Source organism: Megalopta genalis, chromosome 3 (assembly GCF_051020955.1).
Source record: "Megalopta genalis isolate 19385.01 chromosome 3, iyMegGena1_principal, whole genome shotgun sequence".
Classification (NCBI taxonomy): domain Eukaryota; kingdom Metazoa; phylum Arthropoda; class Insecta; order Hymenoptera; family Halictidae; genus Megalopta; species Megalopta genalis.
The window spans coordinates 22,686,682-22,707,667 of record NC_135015.1 but is presented as its reverse complement, the minus strand read 5'-3'; the positions used below and the strand labels follow the sequence as shown (position 1 = coordinate 22,707,667).

Genomic DNA, 20,986 nt, shown 5'->3' with positions numbered 1-20,986 from the left:
TTCCGCTCCGCCGTGTCCCCGTTTATGCAAAATTACGATTGTTCGCCGTTCATTATGAAAACTGCGGCTGTCACACGGGACGACGTCTCTCTTCCTCTCCCTAATCGTCCGCTGGACGCGCGCGACGATGAAGAAATTCTTTGCGCGCGCGTCGCGCCGCGAACGAACCCTGAAAAGGAATACGTTGCCGCGTCGCGGTTCGTCATAGACGTCCGATGCGAACAAATTTGTCCCGTACGATGCGCGGCCGAGGATAGAAGCGCGAATCGCGAACAACGCTTTATCAAATTTCTGCGTGCCGCGCGAGAAACGCGACGGTAAAACGTTTCGACGATTCGATTCGGTCGAAATAAACAGCGTTCCTGTCCCGCCGCGTCGAATCGGTGGTGGCATTCGATTTTAACATTTTTTGCCAAACATTTTCGACGCAGCTTTCCCGTATCGCGTACCATCGACAGGGAAATCAATATTTACAGCGGCAGCAAACCCCGAAGAATATTTTATAATAACGGAACACCGTCGGAGCCGAGCAATTTATCGTCGAATTTTGCCAAGAATAATATTTCTTCTCTTCGTCGAAGCAACATCGGGGTCGGGTCGGGTCGAATCGAATTTCATTCGGTCGAATTATACCGTACTAATAAGTTGAAGTTACCGAGTCAAGAGAGATCCGGTTCGTATCCGAATTAGGTCTTGCCGGATTAAATCGTGCCCGAGATACGTGTGCCCTCGTTTTAATAAGAAAATCCTGCAAGAACGATGAGAGTATTAAAAAATATGTTACCGAGTTGCGTAAGAGAGAGAGAGAGAGAGAGAGAGCGATGGCCGTAATTCCGATGGATAATAATAAGATTCGCGTGAAAACACGGAGACTCCGGAGACGCGACCGATTCGGAATAATACAGAATCGAACGGGGGAAGTAATTTCACCGAGTCGAATCCTTTTAGAAGTAGACCGACTTTAATTCGGAACGGGAAGTCGATTGAAACGCGTGATCGACTTTGTCTTCTGCTCGATCGACTATTTGAAATATCAGTTGCGTAATTGAATTCCAGTAATTGAATCTTTAACATCGGCGGCCATCGCACCGACCAACCACGTACACGTATATCGTCTCTCCGCGACGACTCCCGTGCAAACGGATCGATCCCTCGGCTCAAAGGCCAAATCTCACCCCGACGATTCTACGGAAAACCAAATGCAACAGCTTCGTTCTCCCGAAGCTTCGGCGATCGTAAGATCCAACGACATTTTCATCGAATTACCTGCATCGTCGAATCTCATGAAAATCCTTTCGTCCCGAAAACGTTTCGTCTCTAAATTCCATTCTCCGTACACTAGATTTCGATTAAAAGTTCGTTTTTAAAACGTTTCGACGAATCTAACTTTATCTCGCATCCGTTTATCAATTTTGTTCCGTCTATCGGCATTCGCGATCGGGTTTCGAGAAAATAGCCGAGAATATAAAGCGCGAGAGGCGGCAACGGCTTGCTCCGGTGCCGGACTTTTCCGCTAATCAGGGACTCGTTGGATAAGCGTGCAGTTCGCTCGGAGATCGTGATTTCTCAATTACGAGTTTCGCGTATCCGAAAGTTTCTCGGAAAGACAAAAGTCGAAAGGAAGATTGCGTTCCGGACACTCGAGAGGGACCCTCGAGGTTTCACCGAAGATTCTGTTATCAAGATTTTTGTTGTTTTAGCTGCGCCCTCGACCCAGGAGTTCGTATACGCGTTTCAGAGAGAGAGGTATCGCTCTCTCTCTCTCTCTCTCTCTCTCGATGTAATAACGTGTTCGCGGTTGCGCGGTCCGGAAAAAATTTAAGTACCGTGGAAAACAAACGAGGTATGGAAAACCTCGAGCGTGGTCTATCCCAATTACTTCGAACGGATCGATCCCGATCACTGACTTCTTTTTCCCTCTGTTCGCCACCTATGTAGCAGGTACGTCTTCTCCTTTCGGGAACGAAAGCTTCGGAACAAATGAAACCCTCCGTCTCGTTACGGCCGCTAGCTTCGAGAACGAATTTATCGTCGAAATTCAGGTCAAAGGTCCATCGGGGAAAAATTGAACTCTATCGAATTAGAGAGGGGTGGGGAAGACGACGACGACGACGACCAGCAGGGTCGCGATAAGAACGTTGGCGTGCTTCCGCTCGCTTCCTAATGACAGAGGCGAACGGCTTTCGACGGAATTGATATTTTTATTCAATTTTCCAGTACACGGATCGTCCCGGCCGAGTGAAAAAATACAAATATCGAAAAGCCCGTTAAACCGTAATATTTCGCGTATTTCGTCGAGTCCCTCGGAGATAATCGTCGAGCAGTTATCGCGCGTCAAAGTTCTTTTACCAAATCGATCCGTTGTTCTCGGTAGGGGTTAAATGGAGAAGAGCTCGTGGGAAAACCGTAGAAATATACGTACGTAGATTACGAGACAGGGGCCGGCGGGATCGCGTCGCGGCGCGTAAGGCGTTAGGCGTAAGCGGCGTCGAAAGCGTGGAATAAAGGGCGGACAAGGTGAAGAGGCGCGCGAACGCGTGAAAGTGACAGCGGATTATCCGGCGTTTCGGCTTCAGCGCCGGCGAACGAATTCTCGCAACGCGGGTCTACGGTGAACGGTGATACACCGGTAATCTCGCATCGATCTCCGCGGGAAACCGGCCTATAATTCAGCGGCCGAAATCGCGCAGTCAGCCCTAACGCGATACAACCTCGAGGGCCCCTAGCATCGAATAACGCGGTCCCCGTTCCCCGTTCCCGAATACCCGGCCGCGCAAAACCCGCGCATACAGCGTTTATATTTTCCCAGGGCGCGGATTCCGAACCGCGTTCATAATTCCGATTTGTTTCCGTCGCGCGTTCTCAAATTATTTACCGTTCGCATTGGGATATTATTGTATTTCGCGGGTAAATTGCCCGCCGCGGGAGCACCGTTCGAGAGGAATATCGAGGCTGCTCGAGGGTTCTCTCGCGCACACCCCCTATCTCGCTCTCCCTTTCTCCGTCGCGGGCCAATGGCGGATCGAGGATCGCCTCGTCGAATCGTCGAACGCACCTCCGACTCGACGTACACTTCCCGAACATCAATTACGGAAATTCAACGCGGCTGCTGCCGGGTACTCGTCCCATCGATCCTGCCACTCGATTGTTCCCTGCTCCGCCGAGCGGTTTCGCGAACCCTGGCTAACCCTGGTTGGGCCGACTCTGGTTCGTTTCGTCATCGATGCCGTTCGATTCGATTTTCCGAAACCGATTCCGATTACGATTCCTACTCCGACTCCGACTCCGATTCCTTCTTCGCGCATACGCGTTACAACGAATTTAACGACGAAACTATCGAGCTCCGAACGCGACGCGTATTCCCCTACATTCTATGGTAACGACAGAACTCGATTCGTCGCAACTCCGTACCGACGAAGAAACAAGTTCGTCGAAGAATTTCTTATAGGACGATTCTTGTAATCTCGACGACCGCGACACAGTCCGTGCAGGAGAAACGCGGAATAAGAGATTCGATAACTCGAGATCGAATCCGAGCGCGACGCGTACAGCGTAACGATCGGCGTGGGCGGATTTTCACGGGGGAAGAAAGATTGCCGGAAGCGTGATCCGCGCCGCGGTGTCCCGGCACCGAGCATAACCCGAAGTCGATCATAGGCAATCGGAAGAAGCGCTTATCGAGGCGAATCGAAACAGGCTACTTCTAGTTCGACAACACGCGGGCATTTCCGAACGAATCGAGCCCGTTTGGCTCGGGGATCGTGGCTCGCGTTACAGTTTTAAGAGATGAGAGAAAGAGAGAGAGAGAGACGGCCCAGGTCGAAGGTGCAGTTTACGGTGCACGGCTCCCCGCGCCCTCGCATCGCCATCGCGCACGCACTTGCAGGCAAATGAGATGGTTCTACGCCGGGGAGATCCGCTATCGCCTTTCCTCGTCCTAATTACGCCCACTCTCGCGCGCTAATTTCGTTAGACGCGAACGATGGTTCGAAGCCCCGCCCGTTTCGTCTCGCGGTTTCTCGCAAGTTCCATTTGCTCGAAAGAAACGCGAGACTCTGGATCTCGCCGCCCGCCGACTTCTCCGACCATTATAACGCGCCAAAGTACTCCGACAAAATCGCCGGACGCGCGTCAAAATACCGCCTTCGCCGAAAACGTTCCACTCCGACGTCTCGCTGTTCCCTGGAAATTGCTTTCACGGTGTTCGAGGCCGGGAAGAGTCGAGCGAATATCGCCGAAAATACGTCCGAAGAAAAGGTCGACGGGTGCGAATAACGTTCGTTCGAAACGGAAATAAATGTTAGAAATGGAACGAAAGCGAATCGAATTATGAAAATTGCTGCGCGATTGGAACGGCGGCTTGTCGCGGGCGGCGCGACGCGTCGCAGCGTTCGGTCGCGCTTTGCTCGCGCCAGCGGTGGCTTTAAATAATCGCGAAATTATTTGGCCGATCGATCGTCGGATCCCAGGAAGTTGTCGCCGCCCGGTCCGCGCCGCGATTCGGGTCGCTCGAGCTACGACGTTTCTCCGGCCCGTCGCCGCCCCCTTTCTCGATACCAGTGTTCGAATTTATTCGAACGCGAGGGGGCCCTCCGGCTCGTCGCAACGGATGCGCGTTCCGAAGTCGACGAAATGTCTGTAATTTCCGGCCACTATCGATCCTCGCGCTTCTCCCGACGACGATAGGGTTCGGAAGAACGCCAGACTCGGGGATCCCGTATTCGACCGCGAAATTTCATGCGGTCGTTCGACGACGGAAAATTGGATCGCCGTTACGGGACTCTGCGACTACATCGTTAAAATCGATTGTTCGCGACTCGAGGACTCGAGGACTCGAGGCCTCAGTCTCGTTTCGATTTCTTCGACCGCGCGCGACTCGTCGCGATTCTCTCCGTTGTCGTTTTTCCGCAGGGCCGCGCGTGCTCGACGAAAAACGTCGACTCCTCTCTTTCGATCCATCGAACGTCCAACGTTCCGATCGACCCGAATACATTTTCAAACGATGCCCGAAATGAAATTAGTTTTCGTCGCGGTAATTCTACGATCCGAATCGATCGTCCGTCGATCGGGGCGGATAGATCCGACGGATCGCGTTCGACCGGGGTATCGGGAGAGATCGAATATTTCGATCGAGAAGAGCGATCGTTCGGGGGCACGGGGACCGATTATCGGCTGTCGAGCGACGCGACGACGAGAGGATTCCGCGGCGGAAACGGGCTGTCTGCGCGCGAGAGGATTCGAGCCGAGACGAGGTGTCCAATTATCAAGGAATTAGTTACAGTCAACGTTGGCGCGCAATTTGACGGTGATTGTCATAGCCGTGGCCGTAGCCGTGGCTCGTCTCCCGGCTTCGCTCGATCGTCGGTCGAGCGAGAACGCGCGCGCGTGCAATCTGCAACCTACAACCTGCGACTCGACTCGCTTTCCGACGGTGACGCGTTGCATGCGCGCCGCATATAGATGCGCGCGTTAAGCCGACTGCCGACCGAACTGCCGATAGAACTTGTCCAAGTTGCAGCGAGCGGTGTGTTGCGCTCTCCTTACGTGTACCGGCTGCTCGAATTTCGCATTGGATTCAGCGGAATAGTTGCCGCGAGGAAGTTTCCAGTCGATCCCGTATACCCGCGTCGGATCAACGCCGCTGCTCCGTCCGGAATTTCGCAACTACGCTTTCGCCCCCGGGAGAACGCGAGACGCTGCGCCGATACCGAGCGACGTTTTCCGCAGTGCAGAACTCGTTTGCCCGGGCGTACACGCGTCCGACAACCGCGACGATATTCCGTTTTGCGCGGAGACGACGCGACGCCACGCGACGCCACGCGACGCCCGATCGCTCGTCTCGCGCGCCAGCTGTTCACCCAAGAACGAGAATGCTCCGCTTCGAAATGTCCTGTTCGTTTCTTCGATCGCTTCCGCTTCCACGCATCCGTTCCATTTCTTGCCCAACGTTATCCCGTTCGCGTAGGCGAACGACCGCGGTTTCCACCGCGCGAACAGGTTTACGGACTCGAGAAGTTGTTCGTACTTTCAGAATTTTCAACGGATCTCTGGTTTTTCCATAGTTTCGTTGAAACTTTGATTTTTCTTTTCTTCCTTGCTCGATCGTCCACAGCGGAACCAACGCTCGCTTACGGGGTGGTAAACGCGCGCAGCGGTTCGCCAAGAATATTCTCTCGGAGTAGAATATTCTCTTTCGCGATCGGCCGGACAAAGGACGAAAGCCTGCGAGAATCGTCGACCGCTGCTTCCCGCATTCTATCGCAACGACCCTAATCTCCGCCGAAGACTCCGTTATCCTTCGCAAAACTTGGGCGCCGCATCGAGGAATCTAAAACCGATACCGACACGCAAATTGTCGTCCCTTTGGCGTCGCGCCGGTCTCTCCGAGACACCCGCCGACCAAATTTCTCGAAAGAGAGAGCCCCCTGTAACGGAACGCGGTTCTTGTCGGCAGCCGACCGGGCGACGAAATCCGAAGAGCGATAACCTTGGAAGCGAATGGGACGGGTCCTTGTCGCGCGGACCGCGCCGATTCTCGGAAACACCGAGACCCCGTAGCGATCCGCATCGAATAAAACGATCGTTTAGCGTTAAAGGATGTGAGCGGTTCCGGAAGAGCGCCGTCGCCTTTTCTCGCGGAGCATGCGCGTGGATCCGCCATCGACGAACGGACTGCTACCGGAATAGAGAATGGAGAATGGAGAATGGAGAATAGAGAATAGAGAATAGAGAACAGAGAACAGAGAATAGAGAGAATAGAACGACGATCGCTGGAAAATCGGTCGCGTCGAGTCTCTATCGTCGAAACGACCGGCCGCGCGGGGCCGAGGTTCGGCGCATGCAAGATTTAAAGCGAAGCGAACCAGCGTTTCGCGCGAACGATACTCGTTCCGCGCGAGCTGCCGCCTGTCGCCCGCCGCCGATTTTATGGACCGCTTTTCTATTCGGCGCCGCTCGAGGTTCGAAATTTCGAACGAAGAGATTGGATTGTTAACGCTCGCGCCAGCGGAACGGTTGCCGGCAGATTAAACGGCGGTCCGTCGCCTTTTCATGAATTTTTCGAGATCGCCGGCTGTGGAACGGGACGGTCGGAGGGGCTCCATCGAGTGGAAATGTTCGAGAAATTACGATCGATCGTGTCCACCGTCTTTTTTTCCCGTTAACGCCTGCAAAGTTCGTCGCGTCGACGGAGTTTCCACGGCCGACATCCGAACGTTGCCATCGCCGTGGGTCCGCTATTAGCATCGGCGCTATTTTACCTCTCGTATATCGAACGTACGATTCTTTAACGCCGATCGACGCTCGGTCTAGCGGACTTTAACGAGCACCGAAATTACCCGCCATCGTAAAACTCCGAATCTTGTTCTCGCGAGCAGCATCGCTAGCGATTCGAAAGAAACGCGAGACGCTGGTCGGCGGTGCGCGAGCAACGATCCATCGATCGATTCGTTTACCGTATTTTAATCGAATTTCGCAAACGACTGCGAGATCAGCTCGGTAAAGATTTTTGGCTAATGAAAACGCGAGCGAATACGAAATTCTTTCGGACGACGGTCGTTTCAACGCGGCGACAAATCGAGCGACCGGAAGCGCGTAATCGGACCGAAACGCGAAATTAAAGCCGGCATAACATTACGGGTTGCTATACGGAGCCGATAACCTACGATATTATCGAGACCACGTCCGCGTTGCTCGGCCAATATTTGCATATTTTCGCCGTCGCGTCGCTAAAATATTAACAATGCCCATAAAGAAGTTTATCGCGCGGCCGCAACGGCGGTCAGCCGTTTGCGTTTCGTAATTTTCGGAAGCTGTTATTCCTATCCGCTACCGCGCCGTGCCGGGCCGGGCCGGGCCGTACCGACAAAACTGCTCGTCATCAAAATTAAAGATCCGTTTACATTTGCTTCGGTTAGTCGAAAAATAGACGGGGATTAACGGCGGCAGGCACGGCAGGGGAGGCAGATTTTCGCTCGATTTCTCGTCGCGCGACCGATCCGTTTCCCGGTCGTGCAACAAGGTTCGATGCCAGCCAATTCCCGCGATTTCGCATTCTCGGAGTCGCGTAGTTGGCGAACGCGTAATCGATATGCCAGCCGCGACATTAGAAATATCGCGCAAAGTCGGACAGCGTTTCAATTATCCCAGCTAATTGTATCGCTTCCGTGCCGCGTCGTTTCAACTCGAACCGGCGGTGACCCGGACACCTGGAATTATTCCGAATCTCGGTAACGACGTATCCGCTTGCGATGATTCGGCCGAGATCGTTTCCGAATCGCGATTTTTCACGTTTTCGCAACGTTTCGCAACGTTTCGCAACGTTTCGCAACGTTTCGCGTTTTCGAAACGACCGACGGAGTCGACGACGAAGCGTTTGCCAACAAACGGGAACGAACTGCGAGTCGTAAAAATTCACGCGAGCAGTTCGGAAAACAAACGAAAAACTCGACGACTTCCGAAAGAACCGCGCCGAGCCGAAAATCCTACGAAATCCCAATTAGGACAAAAACCACCGAAAAGTCGCTGCCGGTCGCGACGCGGACTTCCATCGAGGCCTACGCTCCGACGGAAAAATTTACGCGGATCGGCGTAAACGATCGTTTTCGTCTAAAACCTAAAGTCTAAGCGTCGGGCTCGCGTTTCGTGCTCGTTATAATTGCGCAGAGGCCGTGTAAGCCGGATAACGCGAGCGTTGCGCGATACGAGCGACCAAGTAACGAGCGGAATTGTAGAGTTCGGCGGCGTTTTGCCGGGCCAATTAGCCGATTTCTGAATTCGATTCAATTCGATTCAACCCAATCGCGGGTTCGGCGATTTGGGAAGTGGATCGGGAGCCGAAAGAGCCGCGAGAGGAGCGTCCATCGGCGGATCGAGGGCTCGATCGAGACCGGGAACCTTCGACGATAGAACAGCGACGATACGTTGCTTCGCGGGAATCGAGATCGCAAACGCGGAATCGAATCGACGAATTCGCGACCAGGTTTGCCGACGATTACCCCGGTTCGACGGTGTTTCGGCTCGGCTCGGCTCGGCTCGGCTCGGCTCGGCTCGAATCGAATCGAATCGATTTCGATCATAAACAGAGAGACTGCCGCGGCGGCGGAAGAAAGCTTCGTGTAAACAGCGATTTAATTCGATTCGGTAATTTTCGACGACGGGATTAATTGGAATCGAATTCGATTAATGGGAATCGTGCTGGCCGGCGTTGAAAGCGGAATCGACGCCGTACGAATTGATGGGAGCGCGCCGGACCACGTCGGCGGCCTACGCTCGATTATACCCACCCGAGTTTTATTCGTTTCGGTGTCAAACGTACTTTTAACGAGGCCGCGCATCGACAAAAGGGACACCATTTTCGGCCGCGATAATTATCCCCGCGAAAATGTTTTCTCCGATCGAGAACCGCGTTTAATGAACCAGAAGACGATGCCGCCTTTGAAGCCGCGAAAAGTTCGACGAACGAATAGCAAATGTACGCGCGACGATCGAATCGAGTAGCGGACAGAATTTATCGAACAACGATTCGATCGATTATTCCGATAAAACTCAAAGTTGGCGAGAAGAGGAAGGATTTTTTCTCGAATCCGACGAATATAATCATCGGTACGATTACGCAACGCGTGCAACGTCCTGCCCTCGCGTGTAAACTATCGCGTATATCGCTTCCAGCCCGTTTACCAATAAATAATAATATTAATAATAATAACAATAACATTTCGTTGTGCCGAACGGTGAAATTTTCTTGCATCGCTGATCCACAATTGCCTCGAACGTAACATGAAATAGACGCGTTATTTTCCATGTCGCAAATAATTAATCGACCGAACCACCAAACTGCGAGCTACGCGCGTTTCGGAGGATTATATGCGGAATGAAAATGTTCTCCGGAAACTACGATAAACGGTAACCAGATTTTTGTCTTCGGTCGTTTCTCTCTCTCGGTTTTCGACGCGCGGAATATCGATTCGCCGAAAGCGATCGTCGCGAGTTTCGATCGCGGCCAGAGAAAAAAAGACAAATTAAAAATCGATGTCCCGGCGGGCATCGCGACGATGAAACCGTTGTTTAAAACAAACGGGAGCGGGGTACGGGGCCGTGTCCACCTCGCGCTCGCCGGAGTTGCCGAACAATTATTAGCCCATTATGCCAGCGATCCATTAATTACTCGTGCTAAATCATAAATTTACCCGCGTAATTAACGCGCGCCCGCGCGCGCTCTGCCAGGTATTCGAGGGAGAAAACGCAAGAAGCGGGCGGTCGGGCAAAGTGGATCGGACGCCGGAAAAGTTGCGCCGCCTTAAATCCGGGGAAAATGAATAATTACGAGAATGCGAAGGGTTTCCGTTGGCTCTCGCGTAACGAAGGGACGCGAGACCCGTGGCTGTGCTGCGAAGCCGAACGAGATGCCTGGCCGCGGGAGAAATCGACCGCGGCGCAACGTCCTTTGTATCGTAACGTTCGTTCGCAATCACGATCTCTCGACGTTACGCCAACGCGTCCGAAATATTTTCGAGCTTCTCGTCTCCTTACGGTTGCGGGCGAAGGCGTGTGGCCGAGACGGGCACGATTAGGTACCGTTGGGGCGCAACTACGTACACGAGAAATTACGATCGTTCCGCTCTGCTGCCTGTAATTGGACTTTTAAATGGTTTCATTAACGCTGAAAATACCAACGCCGAGAGCAAAAAGCTTCCATAATATTTTGAAACGGTCGAACAATGGAAACGGAGACTTTGATCCATTCTCGTTGTGCCGCGAACACGATTCGGACAATTCGTTCGATTCCGTTTTACGCGGGAAGATTCGTAGGTTCGTCGGTCGGTCGATCGAATCGAGATCGACGATTTTCCCGATAAAAAGCGATTCGAACGCGCGACTTTAAGCGGATCGTTGTTACGTACGCGTACGATGTCTAAAAACGGAGCGGCGGTAGAACCGAAAACGCCGAAATAGCCGCGAAAGAAAAGAAAAAGAGAACGTTAATTACGACAGAGGGAAGATCGGAAAGTGTTGGGACTACTTTGAAAGCAGGAGAGTTATCTCCGTGGCGCGGAGCTGCGCGGCGCAATAAAATGCGGCCGCGCGCGCGCGCGCGCGCTCGCGAGACCACCGAGCGTAATCACCCAGCTGGAATCCTATTTTTCCAGGCCACGCGACCGTTGGTCATGCAAGATGCGTAATTACCTTGCGTAATTAGCAGATAACAGGTAGACAAAGAAGCACCCTCCGGTGGTCTTGGTATCCGGCACGCGGAGCACGTTGCACGGTTTTACAAAGTTGTCGGGTGCGATGCGAGAATAACGAGTCTGCCTCGGTTGCTGCCTCTCTGATTTAAAAATAATTCTATACGTTTACGCGTACGAGAGACGGTCCAGGCGGTCGGTCGCTGTCTCGGTCGCTCGACGATCGTTCGAACGAACTTTGGACGGCGAAAAACCGTCCAGAGAAAACGTTGAAGCGCCGGCTGGCACGGTAGAGTCGTCCAAAGCCTAAACCCCGACCGTTCGACAGAGTTCGATGATCGTTTAGACTTTGGAACGAGAAGGTAGGGGATCGAGCGTGCCTGTCTCGACGATCGACGACGACTCGATCGGATCGTGGGAGTCGGGAGTCCGCCGTTTGCGCGAGTCCGTGATTACCGGGCCGTTTGGTCCGCGCGGCAGAATCCGATTAGACGATTTAAAATCGACGAGAGCCTCGTCCGCCGACCGGTGGACGTTCGGGGAGGACGCAGGGTGGTTGGTCGCCGCAGGGATGCGAATCAAAGGGGGCAGAGAGGGATGGGGAACGTCGCGACGCGATGCGAGACGAACGGACGGACGGACGGACGTGCGACCGGATGGCTGCTCGCAATTACCATTCATTACTTTGTTGGGGCCAATTGACATAACTGATTGGTATTCGGCTACCGCGCCACCCTCAAAGGACCCTCGACTCCTGGGAGGGGGCTAATGCAGTTAGCAGCGCGAACAGAGTTACACACGCTCGCGTCGCGGTCGGATTTGTCGATGGGCCGTGTAACAATGCAGCCGTCTCCTTTCTTTTTTTTATCTCGTTTCTCTCTTTTTCCCGTACGGTTCTCCGGTACGAGAACCGCTCCGGCGTCGACGGCAGCTCGTTGCTTCTTTTTTCATTCACTTTTTTTTTCTTTTTTCGTTGCCGCGGCCGATGGCCGATGCTCGCGGAACGTTCGCGCGGGCGGTACGCGGCGAACCGTTTGGATTTTTTGAACAAATGGGGGATCGACCGATCGGCGAGTCGTGTCTTTGGAAAGCTCGGGCGAGGCAAGTTGCGCGAGCAAGACGAGTCGAGTCGGTCTTCTCGAAGACCGCCGCGTAAATACTGTTTCAGCCGGAACAAAGTCCGCGCCTTTGTAATTTAACGCAGGGAAAGATCAAAGGAACGGAATCCTTTATTCCGGTAAAAACCGTCGCGCGGCTTCGTTCCGAGACGGTCGTTAACGTTTCCGACGAATCGTCGAACGTCGCGACGAGACGCGACGCGACGCGACGGTGCGTTCGAAACAAAAGTTACCGGGCAGACCCGCCTCTCGCTCTTCGCCGCCGTTTATGATAATTAAATGACACGCTATTAACCATAAAAGCGTCGCAACGACAATACGGAACGTTGCTGAAAGTTACTTTACGACATTACGCGACGAGTCGATGCTCGCCGACTGATAACGTTTTAACGCGATAGGAAAGTTCGTTAACAGGTTGCAAGCGAGTTTCCCCGGAGCGAACAAAGCCTCGTTGACAAACTGCCCGGCTGCGAAAAACGAAATTGTATCGCGCGTCGCGTCGCGTCGTTGCGGGCCGATCCGTTCCGCTTGTACCGCTTGTACCGCTTGTACCGCTTGTTCCGTAATGCCGCGGTAAAACGGATCGTCTTACGCAACGTTTTCGACCGCTCGGCTAATTAACGCTTCGATCGCCGCGCGAGTACGTAATTGCTACGCGTCGTGGGACCGAGGAAATTTACGGACGTAAAAAACGTAATTCCAAGCCTCTCGGCGACGCGTGTACCGCGCTTGTACCTACCGCGCGCTTCCGCCGAGAGTTTGCACCGAGTTTTCCGTTCTCGACGTTATCCGAATAATCGTATTTGAGATTTCAGGGAGTTCGGACACGGTAACAACTCCCTGTTCGGCCAGCGAAAATCTAATAATTCTTTGGCCGGGGAAAAAAGTGGCGGCGGTTAAGTCGACGCGTTAAAAATATTCTCGGGGCTCTTATCGGCTCGGTGAAATCGAACGGGGCGAGCATGGAAGCGACCCCGTAAAAAATGAAGCGGCCAACGGCGCGGCGAAATCGAGTTTCATTAATAAACACGGTTCGCGCGCGATACAATCGCGAGAAATCACCCGCGCGTTTTATTAGCTATCGCGCCTCCCCCGGGAGCGCCTGATGAATTGAAAAAATAAATTTGCACGCCCGCGGCGAACCGACGCCGAACCGACGCCGGCTGCGAAACTCTTTGCCCTGTAACGGACAATGTTCGAGGTTGTTTACCGCGTTCCGTTATCGTTGCAACCGAAAACCCTAGCGCGAATCGATCGTCGCAGACTCCGGAGCCTCGCGAATATATTTTTCCACGGGGAGAACTTGGGCGAGCTCGCGCGCACGCGGGTATTAAAATCTTCGGAGTGCATTAGAAGAGATGACACGAAAATTGGAGGGAAAATTCGTTGCACGACGGGATCGCAAACTCGCGAAGAACTCCGACAGGAGTTGCGAACTTTGCGGAGCATGCGAGCCACGGTGGTCGTCCTCTCTCCGCTCGGCGGCTCCTCTGCTCGCCTGCTCGTCCGCGAGAAAAAGATAGTAGGAGGAGGAAACCGGCTGCTAATCGATCGTTAAAGCCGGGGACACCCTGGATCGAGGCGGCGGCGGCGGCGGCATCTCGGTTATTTTGTTCCTTACTTTGTTTCGTGTACAAAAGCGGAATCGGCGCGACTCAAATTTTTCGATATTTCAACGACCGCTCGGGGAGAAACGCTAAAATGCAACGTACGCGAATCATTCTTGCGACAAGTTATATACGTCGACTACCTTTTTATCAAATTCGCTACCTCCGAATCGCGAACCCCGAATTCCGAGCCCCGTACCCCGTATCGTCGATCAAACTCTTCTATCCCGACGGCGTCCTTTCCTCCCGACCGGTTGAAAAAACAGACCGGCCGTTTGTTTTGCAAAAGTCCGTCGCATCGGCTCCCTGCAGCGTCGTTCCGATTGCTGATTCTGATGGACGCCGGAGCCAGAAATCATTAAAACTTCCCGAACCAGCCCTGCGGAGCGATGTCAAACGAAGGAAGGCCAAGAATATATGTCTACCACGAACTTTCCTCTTGAACGCGACTCTTGGCTTTGCTCCTCCCTCCCTCTCTCTCTCTCTCTCTCTCTCTCTCTCTCTCTCATTCTCTTCCCTTTTTCCTCTTTCCTCTCCCCTCTCCTCTTCGTCTGTCAGCCAACGTGCTCGAAACTCTTCGTCTTCCTGACTAAGCGGTAACTCAGGGTTCGATGTCCGCCAAAACGGCGAGTTAACTGATAAATAGCAGCTAATGCTTTACCGAATTTTCCGGTTCGAATGGATCGCGCGAGTGAAACGCTTCGGTTGCAAAAAAGAAAAATAAAACGAAACACGCGACCGATAAAGGGGAACGCGCTCATCGAAAATTAATCAGGAACGAGCGCGAGAACGGTGAAACCGCTCTAAAAAGCTCGCGTGGACGCGCGGAAGAGAGAAATGGAGAGAGATAGGAAGAGAGAGAAAAGGAGTGGATAATGTTCGAAAATGTGCGTCGAGCCTCTGTCGGCGTAGATAATCGAGCCGGTGGATGTTAAAAAAAAAGCCACCAGGGAACTTTATCCGCGACATGAATACTAATTGGCGGACGGGACGGGGTGCTCCGCGGGCGCGGGCGCGGGCGCGAGCGTTTCGGATCGGTCGTAACGCGAAGCGCCCAGCGCGCAGCCTCGCGACGCGACGGTCGCACTTTTGCGAAAGCTCGCCTAATTCGACCCGATGTCATTAGCGTCTGTGATTCGCCGATAAATTATTCAGGGTAATTGGATTCGGGCCAGGCATAAAATCCACCGAGCGAAATCGTCCAACGAGGCCTCTGGCGCGCGGGCGAGCGCCCGATCGGGATGCGGAGGTGAACGGTGCCGGGAATTCGCAACCCTCGCGGGAAACGTTTCGCACGCGGACAAATAGGGGAGAACAATCAGGATCGGTGTTCGCTATTTACCGATATGACAGTAGCTTATCGTCCGGCTGTGCCGAAGGCAACGTTGAATCCTGTGAAATGCGTGGGAGCACGTGCTGAGCGGTAATCGTCAAGCTGGATTAGGTGAAACTGGATTCGGAGCTGAAAATTGAGCCACGGATGGAGTATTAGGGACGCCCTGCGCGCGTCACCGCGATCTCTCTCTCTCTCTCTCTCTCCCTCTCCCTCTCCCTTCCCTTCGTTCATCGCACACCCTTGTTAAATTTCGTTCGATCGGGATAAATCGCGGAAATATAAATTTTTGCAAATGCACCGGGGTGCCGTATGCACTGCGGAATCTTCGGTGTTGCAACCGTTTCGCGATCGATCGCGAAATCCGGATCGAACATAGAATTCTCGAAATAATTGATTTCGAATCTTTTCGTTTGCCGGCATTTCGATCGTAACAGCTTCGTGATTTTGCAGAGTTCCGACATCGGATATTTTTTGCTCGGCAATTATGGTTGAGTTACATCCGCGCTGGAAACTTTCGGCTGCAGTTACGTTTGGGTAACTTATAGGCGACAGTTTCATCGTTAAAACTTATAATGCGGAGGTATTAATAAAAGACGACGCGTACAGGGGCGAGGTTGAATTTCACGACTCCGAGGCGTCGTTGAACGTTGCTGCATCGTTTCGAAGAATAACTTACGCTTCGTTACATTCGTTTACGTTCAATGGGCGATTAAACGTTAAACGTCGGAATAAACGTCCATAGTTTCGGACTCGAGATTACGTTCGTTCGACGCCGAACCTATCATGCCGGCCAAAATGACCGGTCTTCCAGTTTTTAGTTTCGAGTTGCAGCAATTCCGAAGACTCTTTCTTAAGACGCGATCGCGTAAAGAAATCGTCGATATCGGGCCGACTCGATTTTCTAAATACTTGGGTCGACTGCTGTATCGAAGCAATCTCGACGTAACCGAAGTCGACGAAACTGCAGGGTCGATAGCCAACGGATTATTAACCATAGGACATAATCGACTGTTGCAGGAACCGTGCGTCGGTCGGCCAGCCACCCGGTTGACGAAGCCAAGGATAACCGGCAACGAATAGGATACGCGTCGACAGGAGGGAGGTGAGTCGAGCTATTTTTAATTGTTCGACGGTGCACGCTCGTTACGTGTTTCGATTTTATGATAATGTTGCCCCTCCTCGCTAACTAACGAGCCAACGTTCGACGCCCGATAACCGTCCCAACGAGCAATAGCAATAGAGAGAGAGAGGGAGAGAAGGGGGGAGGGGGTTTTACTCGCGCGACGCCCTCGAGAATCGATTGCCAGTCGGAGGCGTTTCGGTATTGTGCGAATTAATTGGAGTATCGCGGTCGAAAAGCTCGCTGTTTTTCTTCGGGCTCCGGCGGCGCCATTTTCGCCGAATTTATTTGCGAGTGGTAATTGCGCGGCTCCGGAACGACGAGACGAAAAGGGCAAAAATAGAAGGAGAAGAGAGAGGGGATCGGTGCCCCACGGGCAAGGACCGTTCGAAGGTCGCGAAGAAGACGGAGAAGATGAACCGTCGGGGGTGGGTCTGTAGCGGGGGTTGTTTGCGAAAATTCACGGTTCGCGGTTCACGGTTCACGGTTCACGGGACTGAAAGGAAGGAAACAGGCGTCGAAAGCGGCCAAGCAAACAGAGAAACACGGCCACGCGCCGGAGCCGGCTTCGGAGTCGGAGTCGGAGTCGGAGTCGGAGCCGGAAGCCGTGGCACCGGCACCGGCACCGGCACCGGGAGACCGCGAATTAATTAAGAGCTGCGAGTTACCGCCGCGCGGCAAATAAGACCAAACTACCCCGAACTTCCGCCGTCAAAATATTCGGTACGGATTACTGGATACTGGATGTTAGCAGGCAAGGGCCCTGGAATCCCGGGCTACGAATAGTCGCAGGAATGCTTTGCCGTGCCCCTTCTCTGCTCCGAATCGGAAAGGAACTGGGAACCGAGAACCGACAATGAGACGAGCGCGTACCTCGCGGCAGACGACGCGGATTTCGAATGCGCGATTCGGTGCCGAAAGCGTTGCCCTGTCTCGATAATTGTCCGAATCCGGTTCGCGAAACGTGCAATCGCGGTGACGGGACAAGGTACTCTTCGAGGCTTTCCGAATGCATGGTTTGTTTCGAGCGATGGTATTTAGTATTCGGTTGTACCGAGTCGTTGGGGGGACGCGGCAGCCTGTTTCGTAAGTTACGCGGCAATGGGTGATCGGTGATCGACCGGCCAGGACCGGTTCGAGCGAGCAACGGAACGGAACGGATCGGCGCCGGCGATGCTCGTAAATCAGCAGCCGGCGAACTCGAGCGTCGCGTACCGTATCGCGCGCGAGTGCAGTTCCTCGAAATTTTCCGGTCTCTTCGAGCCGACCGAACAGCATCGTTTGGCCGTCCTCGGAAGACGCGCATCGCGCCCGCGGAAATTCTCAAGTTTTCACGCAGACAGCCCCGACTATGCGGGCCGGTGCGGCGTGCACCAATCACGTTGAGTGCACATTCTTCAACCTATCCTGCTGTCCCTCGTTCCCCGTTATTTCTCTTCCTCTTTCAGACGTCGTCGGAGACCACTCGGAAAGGATGCGCTCGCGCTCGCGCTCGCGCTCCCGTTTCCGCTACCGCGCGGCATCGACTTCGTTTCCGTACACGCGACAAACCTGCGCATTCGGAGCGTGCTCGAGACTCGGCGAGCTTCGACGCGCTCCTCCGCGATCGCGTCACGCTTATGATTAAACACGATCGGATATACGTCTCACTTTTATAATTGGCTACAGGTATACAGGCATACAGGTATCACGGTGGAAGCATTGCGAACATTTGTTCGCATCGTCGCAGCCTGGTCCAACTGGTCGAATCGCTGCGCGCGACGCGTGGGGAGAATTCTGAAAAGCCGAACAAAGAAGCTCGCGGATCGATTCGATCGAACGCGATGAAGAGAATCGCGTCGAATCTTAAAATTGAGCGGTCAATAGAATCGTCGCGGCTCCAGGCAGCACGACTTTCGACGAGGCGAACGACGAGCCGGGCGACACGTTGGACGAGACGCTGGCCGTGTAAACGCGCAGGGTCGGTGGCACGACGAGGTTGGCGGCGAGGTCGACGGCGACGATTCCATCGGAGAAGTTGATCAAAAGCACTCCAACGGTTGTCCCGTATTTCCGAACGACGGCTAGAACTTGACGGGCGACGAGTTTCGCGGCCGCGTCGCCGAACTCTACCAAGGGCGTCCTCTTCAGGGCAGCCATATCTTTGAAGACGCGATAGTTCGAGAGAGCCAACGGTTTCTCCGCGGCCAGGTTCACCGTCCGATAGTTGTCGTGCACCGGCAGCCAGGTGGACCGGCTGCTGGAGAATCCGGCGCTGGTGGAGTTGTCCCATTGGAACGGCGTCCTCTCCGGGTCTCTCGACTTCAAGTGGTACCTGAGCGGTCCGGCGTTGCAGCCCGCGGGGTCCACGGTCTCGGAGTAGGTGAAATTTCGGTCCACCATGCCGATCTCGTCGCCGTTGTAGACGACGGAGACGCCGGGCAGGAACAGCGACAGCATCGTGATCTGATCGGCCCTTCGGCTACCGAACCTGGTAGCCACCCTGTGGTTGTCGTGATTGCCTACCACCCAATTGGGCACGCCCTTCAAATTCGGCGCGAGGGTCAGCCACCCGTTTATCGATCCCGCGAAATCCGCGGCCGAGGACGAGCCGTTCAAGTCGGTGATGAACGCGAAATTGAACGGAACGTTGGATCCCGCGTCGTAGTAATCGATGGTCAGATTACGGGTCGTGTAGGCCTCCGTCAGGATCAGTTTATCGTCGGTCCCCGTCGCGTTCGCGTGATCGTCGAGCAGCTTCCTCCAGGATCCCAGCACTTGGTAGGTCTCCCGTTGGTCCTTGGTGTAGAGGTGGATCAGGCTGTCGTAGTCGTCGACCGGCAAGTCCGATCGGTTCGCCCTCGGCTCGTCCAGCAGCCTGACGTCCTCGAACATGTGATTGATGGCGTCGATGCGGAATCCGTCGACTCCCCGGTCCAGCCAGAACTTGAGCACGTTCTTCATCTCCCGATCGAGCGCCTGGCTGCGGTAGTTCAAGTCCGGCTGACCCGCCGCGAACTGGTGAAGATAGTACTGCTGCCTCGTCTCGCTCCACTTCCAAGCGGAACCTTGAAAAGTGCTGAGCCAGTTGTTGGGCGGCTTCCTGGTGCCGTTCGCGATCTTCCCGTCCCGCCAGACGTAGTACTCGTCGTACGGCCGACGCCTCAGCTCGCTCAACCGGAACCACGGGTGCAGGTGAGAGCTGTGGTTCGGCACAAAGTCCATCAGCACCTTCAGCCCGAGCTGCTTGGCTCGCGCCACCAGTCTGTCGAAGTCCGCCAGGGTGCCGTAATCGGGATCGACGTCCGTGAAGTTGGAGATGTCGTAGCCGAAATCGACTTGAGGACTTTTGTAAATGGGCGACAGCCAGAGAACCGTCGCCCCGATGTCGGCGACGTGCTCCAGCTTGCCGGTGATGCCGTTCAGATCGCCGATCCCGTCGCCGTTGCTGTCCTTGAAGCTTCTAGGGTAGATCTGGTACACCAAGGCGTTCCTGTGCCATCCGTGGCTGCGAGCGTCGTTGGGACCGCAGCACGCGAGTCCCACCAGACAAGCTATCGTCGTTAACCGGATCATGACGAATCTCCTACTGTGCTACCGATCGCCGGAGACCCGACCCGCGATTTTATATATAGCCGAGAGATCGACGCCGGACCTATCGACGGCCGATAAGACTTCGATAAGACGTTATCGGCGCGCTGCTCGCCGATCGACGCCGTTCGCGAAAACGTGGAAATGTTTTCAAGTTGTTTATCGCTTTCGATGTAATATGCCCGACCTTGGCGAACGTATCGCCGTGGAAAATCCGAGGATCTTTTCCTTTCTCGTTCTCTTTCTCTTTTCCTTTCTCGTTCTCGTTCTCTTTCTCTTTCTACGGAGAACGATCGACGACCTGGCCACGTCGAGACAGCCGTAAAAACCGAAATACGTCTCGCATCGTGTGTCGCGTCCGTTGCGTTGGATCCGATTCCTCGGTTGCCGCAAAGTCCGTGCCCAAAGTCCGTGGACTGTACGCGGGTTTACCGCGGGTGGCGACACCCCCAGGAGGGTTTAATGCACCGCAAGGCGTGCAACGTTCGTCCCCGATAAGATTGTTCGAGGCGCGCGGCCACTTGGGAAATGGTAAACACCTAAGCCCGCACGATCTCGCGTGTTCGCCGCGTTTATGCGTGCCGCCCTCGTAACTGCTATCGCGGCCGTGGCTAATTATACAGTTGGCCACCGCCGTGCCTCGTCGCACCGGACCAGTTTCTTGCTTCCTGGATACCGGCGACCGCCGACCGCCGACCGCCGACCAGCGCCAATTTAAGGCTCGCACGAGCCTCCGCACCCGCCGCGACGAATAATTTCGCCATCCGTCAACCGACCGACCGACGCCGAGCCGCGCGCGCCGTCCGCTCCGATAAACGAGAATCCTCGCGCCCTCGAGCACCAGCCGCTCCACAATTTTTCCAAAGTCCCTACGTAAAACGACCGCGCAACGTCCATTTCTCTCTATCCGGTCTTCCCTTCGGGGCTGTTATTCTCGTTCCGAGTCCGAAAGTAATCGCGATTTTGATTTCCTTCGGAGATCGTTGCTTCTATTCTCACGACCCGAAAGTATCGGTACAAATGCTTCGGAAAATTTCAAGAAGCCGCCAAAA

At 54.1% G+C, this 20,986-nt stretch overlaps 2 protein-coding genes across 7 annotated transcripts in view; one reads left to right on the top strand and one right to left on the bottom strand.

Annotated features, from left to right (window-relative positions):
- LOC117221946 (uncharacterized) overlaps positions 1-20,986 on the top strand; it is a 173,143-nt gene that overhangs the window by 107,318 nt on the left and 44,839 nt on the right. For all 6 annotated transcript variants that reach the window (XM_076520366.1, XM_033473317.2, XM_033473314.2 and 3 more), the window contains one exon: positions 16,262-16,346. The gene's annotated coding sequence lies outside the window, so the exon portion shown is untranslated. The remainder of the gene's footprint in view (positions 1-16,261; positions 16,347-20,986) is intronic.
- Positions 18,005-19,966, bottom strand: Hbg2 (alpha-glucosidase). Its single transcript, XM_033473320.2, has one exon. It carries the CDS (start codon positions 19,917-19,919, stop codon positions 18,210-18,212), a length of 1,710 nt encoding a protein of 569 aa, XP_033329211.2. The 5' UTR covers positions 19,920-19,966; the 3' UTR covers positions 18,005-18,209.